Source organism: Octopus bimaculoides, chromosome 14 (genome assembly GCF_001194135.2).
Source record: "Octopus bimaculoides isolate UCB-OBI-ISO-001 chromosome 14, ASM119413v2, whole genome shotgun sequence".
Taxonomy (NCBI): domain Eukaryota; kingdom Metazoa; phylum Mollusca; class Cephalopoda; order Octopoda; family Octopodidae; genus Octopus; species Octopus bimaculoides.
The window spans coordinates 26,122,800-26,132,833 of NC_068994.1; the positions used below are offsets into that span (position 1 = coordinate 26,122,800).

General features: G+C 37.1%; 1 protein-coding gene across 1 annotated transcript in view; it reads left to right on the forward strand.

The window, feature by feature from the left end:
- The window catches only part of LOC128249378 (uncharacterized), a 34,555-nt gene extending 25,001 nt beyond the window's left edge, over window positions 1-9,554 (forward strand). The window contains exon 2 of the mRNA XM_052972783.1: window positions 8,385-9,554. Coding sequence (XP_052828743.1) covers window positions 8,385-8,546 — 162 coding nt within the window. The 3' untranslated portion in view covers window positions 8,547-9,554. The remainder of the gene's footprint in view (window positions 1-8,384) is intronic.
- The last annotated feature ends 480 nt before the right edge of the window (window positions 9,555-10,034 follow it).

Genomic DNA, 10,034 nt, shown 5'->3' on the forward strand with positions numbered 1-10,034 from the left:
GTTCATTTGAATTTATACGTTTTTGCATCGTAACTCCTTTATTATTATTAGTAAATATATATATATATATAATATATATACATACATATATGATATATATATATATACATGTATATATGTATATCTCAAACCAGTTGAATGGAGAACTGGAGGATAGGAAAAGGGCTAAATTAAAACTAACACTGTCAGAAATAGAAAACAAAATTAAACCCTCCCATGAAAAGGAGAAAGAGAACAGAACAGTAGAAAGTATAAAAACAAACCTCAAGGCTTTCTATAGATTTGCAAAGGAGACTGCTACAGCACAGTACAAAGTAGGACCCCAATTCTTGCCTAATGGCTCACTGCCTGCGGATCCCAAATGGATAAGTGAAGTGCTCAGTGTTTTCACTTCTCCTCTGAGTCACATGCAAATAAAGAACACAGCTGATTTCTTTGACAATATCACTCAGCAGAAAATGACTGCATCCATTACTTACATTGACGTGGGTGTGTGTAAGTATCCTATTTATTTCTTATCGTGTTCTCCGCTGATGAAGGAAAAATCCTTTATGGATTAATCCAGAAATCTGTCCGATTCAGTGATAACGAAATTTTTTAAAATTTCTGTTAGCTTGCTTTCCTTGCTTTCAACATGCTGTGTATTTATAGTGAAAAATATTGTATGTGGTGATCGACTATAAAGTCTGTTTCTCAGCATATTGGCATAGAAATTGTTTTCTTTTGCCCTTATTTATAATTGCTTATAATTTTCACCGTAAGAGGTATTTTAATATGCTGGCCGCTGATGAAATTTTTTGAAAAAATTCTATCCTATATCAGAAGTATCTATATATACTCTGTCCAGTAACGAGTTTCAGACCTGTGCGGATATCCAGCAATTTGTGTGCCATATCAGGCTACATCTGCTATCCCACAACACTTCACCTGTGTCAAATGAAGAAGACTGCTTCACTGACCTGGGCAAACGACCATCCCACTGGATGCCAGCTCCTGACCAGTTCCAAGCAATTGATCAATTTGAAAGCATCTGTCATGTTGTAGGGTGGTTCAACTTTGGGGTAGTTGTTGCAACAATGACCCCAAAAGCATACTCTCCACTCCAATTAGGAAGAAAAAGAGAGGATGAGACTGATAAACTGTCCACCGTCTGTCTACCCTATGTGAAAGGTCTCTCCGAAAAGATACAAAAGGTATGCGGCCCATATGACATAAGGACAGTATTCAAAAGTAATACAATATTTCGCAAATATCTCCTTCAAGTAAAACCACCAATAGAAGAGAATATGACTAAGAACTGCGTGTACTCCATCCCATGCAGCTGTAGTAGGCGAAACATGCCCCGCCTCAAAATAAGGGAAGAGGAACATCGCAAAGCTGTGACATGGGGAGATATTGATCAATCAGGTATAGTTGATCATGTATGGTAAAATGGAGGCGACCTCCCTTTGTGGGATGAAGTTAAAATAATAGACAGAGAACACCACTAGAAAATATGAAAACTAAAAGAAGCAGCACATATGCTAGGACACAATAACCTCCTAAGCAGACTGAGTGCAGATATGAACAGCATATGGGAACCGGTATTAAGGAAGGATAGGAGAATATTAGATTTATAAGCCCTAAAATTCTCTCCATAATTGCCCATGGGCATATGGCTTAGTGGTTAAGAGCGCGGGCTACTAACCCCAAAATTCCGAGTTTGATTCCAGGCAGTGACCTGAATAACAATAATAATAATAATAACAACATCGAATAATACCTTAGGAATGAGACACTAAGACACCTGATGAAAGCTGGAGGGTATATCAGCCGAAACATTGTTTTAACAACAAACAAGATGAGGACAAATATCCGTCATTGTAAATAATGTACATAATTCCTCATCTCTTAAGTATAGAACTGTATCTTCTATTAAATTTCTTGAAATTTCTGTCTACGTACATCACTCCACTGTCACCACCTCCATCCACTGCAAACACACACACTCACACTCCTACCTTAACTTCTCCTCCCACCCTACCAACACCAAGCCCTCCATCCCCTATTCCCAATTCCTCTGTCAACTCAGGCTCTGCAGTGACAACCATGATTTTGAGAGATGACTCACCACTTCATCCTACATGTATATTTCCTCACCATTATACACACTGCCATCGTCCTGTAGACTTTGGACTGTACCTCTGCTCTTTCTCCTCACATCCACCTCACTCTTACCTGTCTCCCATTCCCCCTCCTCTACCAGCCCGTCACCTTACCCCCTCCAAAGCACCATTCTCTGAGCCTTCCGGCGACTCCAGTTTGACCCATCCTTCTTGTACATTTTCCCTAACCCACCCCTTACCTCCTTCAAATTAGCCCTGTGTAACTTCCTGGTCCACAGTTTCTTCCCTACCCCTTCCTCCCAGCTTGGTTCCTTCTCCTGCTCTCACCCACACTGTTGCACCTACCCCTTCCTCTCCAACATCACTGACCTCACTGGTACCCTCCCATCACATCATCGATTCCTTTACCTGCACCTCCAGTAACGTTATTTACTGCATCTTCTGCTCTCTCTGTCCTTTCTGGTACATTGGCCAAATGGGACACTGCTTGGCTGACTGGTTGCAGAGCACCTCCGAGACATCAGACTTGGCAATTACATCCTGGTCTCATGCTATTTCTGCTCTACTGGTCATTCGCTACACCTGTCTGTGTTTGGATTGTCTCTGCACAGGGGCCACCCAGACTCTCACCTTCTCCATGAGCAGAAATTAATCTTCTCCCTTCGCTCCTTTGCACCTTATGGGTTCAACTTGCTACCTCTCTTCATCTGACACCACCTCACACAGATTACCACTCACCTCCCACATTCACTTGCCCCTCCCTCCACCTCCACACCTGCATACCACCTACCTCAGTGTCCTCACCACACACACGCCACTATTCAAACACCCATACACACTGTTCAACTTATTACTCACTTCACACACCATTTCACACACACCCACAAACACCTTCCCACTCCACACACACTGCCACGAAACATTTCTCAGTACCTACATCACACACCATTATCTACATACTCCCACACATTCTTCAATAGCGTCCTCACACATACCACTATATGAACATCTCTATGCACTGTTCAACTCAGTACATACACCACACACCATCATCCACATTCCCACACCCACACAAGCATGTAATGCCTGAACACTGACAATATATACACACACACATGCAACATGCATAAATACAGATAACTTTCACCCAGAAACATACACTATACACATGCACACTATATGGTCACAGTCACACACACACAGACACACAGACACACGTGCACACACCACCTGAACAAGCACATATCAACTGCTTAACGCAAGTGTTTGCACATGCACACACACATACACACATGCACATGTTAGCCTCACACATATACACATGACCATACTCACACATCCATACACACACACAGATACACAAATACACAAAATGCACATTACTCCACATAACACATACACTTGGTTACTTGTACACATAGGCCAGTGTGTTTGCACACATACACGATAACCACACACATAAATACACATGTCCATATGCACACACACATACATACTAATACATGTAACACACACAACTCCACATAATGTATGCACTGGGTCACTTACACACAGGTCCACATATTTTTCAGCTTGCTCACACATACATACTTACACACTCACCCCTATTCATACATACATACTCACACACACCATTCTTACATATATGTGTGTGCAAGAATAAATTCATTCAGCCAGGTCACTGTAATTATCTCCTTTTCATTCAGCCTTCTTCTAGCAATTTCGTCATGTTGAACTGTTAACTGCTAAAAAAGTGTTTTTTCTCTCTCCATTTTTTTCATTCTCTCTCCTTTTTTTCTTCTTATTTTTTTCTGTTGAAGATCATAGGCGCAAAATGTAAAAGACTGTTCCATTCTTCCCGAGCATTAAACTAATACACCTGCTTGTTTACCTACACCTGTCTTTGTCTTTTGTTTTCTGTAAATTTGAATAATACACACACACACACATGCATGCATATATATATATATATATATACTGATCAAATTAGTCTAGTCTCATCAGACTCTAATCCGAAGATTAGAGTCTGATGAAACGCCTATGAGGTTAAGGCCTTTGTGGATGTGAAACCATTGGTCACTCTGTGACCAGACATTAACTTTATTACTTTAATAATTTACTACTCTATGTTTTAGAGTGTGCTTCTTTTTCAGATACATGATACATTGACAAGGATGAAACATAAAATAATAAAAGAATATATATATAGGCACATGCTGTGTGGTAAGAAGCTTGTTTTCCAACCACGTGACCCAGTGTTCAGTCCCACTATATGGCACCTTGGGCAAGTATCTTCTACTATAGCCTCAGGCCAACCAAAGCTTGTGAGTGGATTTGGTAGATGGAAACTGAAAGAAGCCCGTCATGTGTGTGTGTGTGTCTATGTTTGTCCCCCCTCCATGACCGCTTGACAACTGGTGTTGGTGTGTTTATGTCTACGTAACCTAGTGGTTCGGCAAAAGACATAAAAGAATAAGTATTAGGGTTTAGAAAAATAAGTCCTAGGGTCAATGTTTTTGACTAAAACCCTTCAAGGTGATGCTCCAGTGTGGCCACAGTCAAATGACTGAAACAGGTATAAGAATAAAGGAATACATTTAAAAGATAAAAGATATACACACACACACACACACACACACACACACACATATATATATATATATATATATGCATATGTGCGAACAGAGATGAAATAAATTGGAATAAACATAATAATCAATCATGCAATAATGTAATAAATATCAAAGGGACATAATAAATTATAAAGCTCTATAGTAATAACAATAAGAACAACAACCATAGCAACAACAAATCAATCAACCAACAAGATTTAATGTATGTATTTTTGTTATGATTAAGACAAATAAAATTATAGTACATCATCATCATCATCACCACTTCTTACAGCCACCACCACTACCCTCTTGCTCAACACCATCATCACCAGCACCACCATCTCCACAACCATCATCATTTTTGCATTCCATGATATCAGTTCATCACGGAGTCTATCCTCATCTTTTTCTACAAACACATGATTTACTTCACTGTGACTCACAGATCTCTCCCTTCTTCCCTCTTTCTCAATGAATCTCTGATGTCTAAGCTAAACTCAATATACAAAACTCCACTCTGAAATCCTCACTCTCTACCACTAGTAATTCTGACTTGATGAATTGCACACCGTTTTATGGTCACCTGTTGTCTCCACCACTCGTTGAACTCCTCCAGTTGCCAACAGTTACTTAAATATTTCTTGCCCTGCATTCTAAATATTTGTCTTTCTTCACCAATTTGATTATCACATTCCTAAGAGATTAGTGTTGATCCTTTACTGAACTACCTGCATCTACCTGTATAACTAACCAATTTACTGACCAGGGGCTATTCTGAACTGTTTACATCAGTGCAGAATACCCACACATACACATGCACTAGCGTGCACACACACGCACACACACACACACACACACACACACACACACACACACACAGATTACAAAAAAATTAAAAAGCAAAACATTTGGCATCACTCAAAAAAAGCCATTTAATTTAGATGGAGAATATAAACATACAAAGTCTCTTACAGCTGCTTCTAGAGTAATGAAGCACGTGTATCATGACACAGAGTAAGGATTGCATAAGCTGAGTATCCTCTGCTATTAGAGAGGGAAAACGTAAAGATGAAGAAATATCCCCAATCAAGGATATTAGTAAATTTTAGCTTGTCAAAAATGGAGGAAAAAATCAGAGTAAAATAAATATGTATTACACATTTCCATGATCAAATAGATAATAAAGTTATAGGTAAGGCTCATTGGCAGTTTTGAATTAGAATGTTTGATGATAATCCATGGCAAGGAATAACATAAGTTATCAGTTCCATTTTTGAAAGGAGAATGAATTTGGGTTGAGTAGAAATAACATACTACAGTGTGAAGGAAAGACAGAATGTATATTCACTATATACATACATATACTTCCTCTATTTGTAGATTTTCAACTTAGGTGTTGTACATTACAGTCCTGAGATAGTATCAAAATCAAAAGTTAACAAATCAAAGAAAGTATTTATCCACCATTGCAGTGTTGAGTACTCATCCTCATTGTTTACATCAAATGTGTGTATATATATATATATCTTTTACTTGTTTCAGCCATTAGACTTTGGCCATGCTGGGGCACTGCCTTGAGGAATTTTAGTCAAACAAATCAACCCCAGGACTTATTTTTTTTATAAGCCTGGTACTTATTCTATTGGTATTTTTTGCCAAACTGCTAAATAGGGAAATAAACACAACAACTCCAGTTGTCAAGCAGTGCTGGAGAACAAACACAGATATGAAAACATGCATACACAGATATATATATATATGACGGGCTTCTTTTTGTTTCTGTCAATCAAATCCATTCACAAGGCTTTGGTCAGCCTGCAGCTGTAGAAGAAGGCATTTGCACAAGGTTCCATGCAGTGGGACTAGACCTGCAACCATGTCGTCGGGAAGCAAACTTCTTACCACACAGCTACCTATTTATATAAGGTTTTGCAAAAAATCCTTCATACAGTCACAATATTTTCAGAAAGATGTTCTTATAATAAAAATGATTAATTACATTAAAAATTCTTTAACCCCCCCCCCCCAGAAAACAGAGTTCCGTGTAAATGCTTTTGTTGTATTGCTTTTCAAACACACGTGTTATAGGGTAATCTGTATAGAGGAAGTTGATTTTTGTACTGGTGTTGACAGTAGTGTAACTAGTGGGGTGGGACATATGCCCCGAGTGCTGATTGAAGGAGGCACAGAATTGACCATAATACAACAAGCTTGAACTCCATTTGTGAAATTGCAATTGTAAAGATAGATCTCCAACTTATCGTTTTATGCTGTTATTGAAGGTAAACACGATATGATGGCTGTCTACATTCATGTCTAGACATTTTCACAAAGGATGTCAAAAAAGGCTTGAGGCTCAATTGAGTGAAACCTGCATATTTTCGCCTTGCTTTCTACACATGCTGCACAACTAAAAGAATAAAATTAAGTGTTGTGGTAAACATTCTATGTTAAATTTACTTAACTGTTGTTTATTCATTTAACTGTTAATCATTCTTTGTGGCTCTAAAAATAGTTCATTCTTATCTTATCAGTGTTAATCGATTTTCCCTTTCCGCATAGCTTGCAACTTCTGGTGTACATACTGTAAATGGTTTGTTATGTTATCAATAAAGACTTCGACTTCCTACCCCAAGCGGACATGTGACTGCTAATAAGATCATTCAGAAGTGGTTGTGCCATTTCTATCCTTAGATATTTGGGGTACTTCAACAAAACAACACTACAAGCAGTAGAACAGTTCAGCTGGGTTCTACAATATGATTTCTTCTATAAGCTTTAAAACAGACTAATCCATTTGACTACTTCTTATTATGACTACAGTATGGTTTACTATTTTCTCTGTACAATGTTTGCGACTTTTACTTGTTTGTCACAAGAACATGAAGCGTGCCTTCCCTAAAAAAGAAAGTGGAGCTGAAGGAAGGAAAAGGCAGAAGCAGGAGACTGAAAAAGCTTTGAAACCAAACAAGACTCTCATTCATTATTTTGGCAAAAACAACCTTGCATTGTGAGGACACAGGGAGTCACTTCAGTTAAAAGATGAGTCAAATCTTGGTAATTTCATCAGGTTGTTGAAACTTTTGGCCACATTCGAACCCATCACAAGAGAATTTCTCAAACATGTAGAAAGCCATCCTGGATCTACATTTTATCTTTCACCATCCGTTCAAAATGAATTTATCCATATCTTAACTACCAGCATAAAAAACAGTCTGCTTCAATGCATTCGAAAAGCATGTTACTATACTTTGATGATCGACATGACTCCTGATCAAGCCCACAGAGACCAAATGTCATGAGTCATGCAATACGTTGACATTGATTTTAAAAAAAAAGACAGTTTGTGTTCGGGAGTCATTCCTAGGCTTCTTCCAAATTAGCCAAAAGGACGCCGTCTGTTTGTTAAGGTAATTTTGAATGAGTTATATAATGATGACTTAGCATTGACTGAATGCAAGTCGCAGTGCTACGACAATGCTGCAGTTATGGCCAGCAATATTAAGCGGTGTTCAACACAGAATCAAGGAATTGAGCAGTCATGTTTTGTTCATGAATTGTGACAATCATTCACTGAATCTTGTTGGTTTGAATGCTGCAAAAGTGATATAGTTGTCATTTTGTTTTTTAATGTTATTGATCCACTCTTTGCCTTCTTTTCTAGATCAACATGGTGTTGGGAAAAACTGAAACAGGCTATTCCTCTTATTCTCAAGTCTCCATTGGACACAAGGTGGAGTGCAAGAACAGATGCTGTAAAGACTGTTGCGGAGAATTCCGTAATAAATATGAAGATAATCTTAGAACTACAATCACTAGAACCTAAATTATGGAATTTTTCCATATATAGGTTTATTTTTCTATTGGATTGACTAGTAATCAAAAACAGTACATCATCTCTATAGAGTGCACCTTTAATGTCTGGAAATTCTTAATGGAAATGATATGGTATGTATATACATACTAAGTCTGTAACTCAATCCTTGTTTTTGTTTATATTACTTAAGATTTATTTACTGAGTTCTCCCTTCCACAATATACGAATAATAATCCTTATTCAACTGACTTCAAATTTGGTTACTTCTAAAAAACTAGTAATATCTTGATATCCATTATTATAGCTTAATTCTATATCTACGGGGTTATTTAGGTTCTAGTGTTTGTAGCTCTAAGTTTATCTTCATATTTATTACGGAATTCTCCTTACGATAAATTAACTAAACAAAGAACATTTTTGTTAGGTATCTCTTCATATTTATTATGGAATTCTCCCTCTGATAAACTAATAAATAAAGAACACTTTTTATTAGTTACTTTAAACAATTTTTTTTTATATCAATAACTTTAAATAAATAGAAGAGTTCTTATATATTACCAATGTAATTATCATTTATATTTTTTTACACATTTTATTACAGTTTCTAGATTAAGTAAGACCCTGATACTTAATTTAAATACCTATATATTATTGTATGTTATTGTAATAGCAAAAGATTGTCTTTGACCTAAACGAGTTTGGATTAATATTATTTGAGATATATAGAAATATATTTTGATAGTTGTAGATTCTACTTACTTAATTATTTTATTTGTTATAATTTTGTTGTTTTTTAATTGTAATTGCTATGTAGTTGAAAGTTAACACTCATGCTCATAATTAATACGAATTTGAATTAATTTTTTTACAATCCAGCTGTCCTTTCAAACAAAATTTCATCTGTCTTTAAATTTTAGCTCTGATGAGACTTATATAAGTGAATTGAATTGTTTATATATCAAAAAATGTACACAAGTCGAAACAAATTGTTGACTTTTTTGGTTTTTTAATGCTATCTTATCTTATCTTATATTATATTCATAGTATATTATGTTATAATATAAATAAATTATTGGATTGTCAATTGTATCTCTCTATTTAATTTATTGTTTGTATGATAGATTGCTGACCACTACATTTATATTTTTTCTCCTTGTTTCTCTCCTTATTTCTTTCTGTGTTCCTTTCAGTTGAAGAGTGTAGCTCGAAACGTCAAAGACTTTCTCTATTCCCGAGCGTTAAACTAATACATCCATTTGTTGTTTACACCACCTATCTTCGTCTGTTGTTTTTTTCGTAAATTCTCCCATATATCCCCTCCTTCAAACGAGCCCACAACCTACGGGACCTCTTGGTCCACAGCTTCTTCCCCAACCCAACCTCCCAACCTGGCTCGTTCCCCTGCTCCCACCCACGCTGCCGCACTTGCCCTTACCTCTCCAACACCACCCTCCTCACCAGCACCCATCACCGACCCTATTGCATCACCGACTCCTT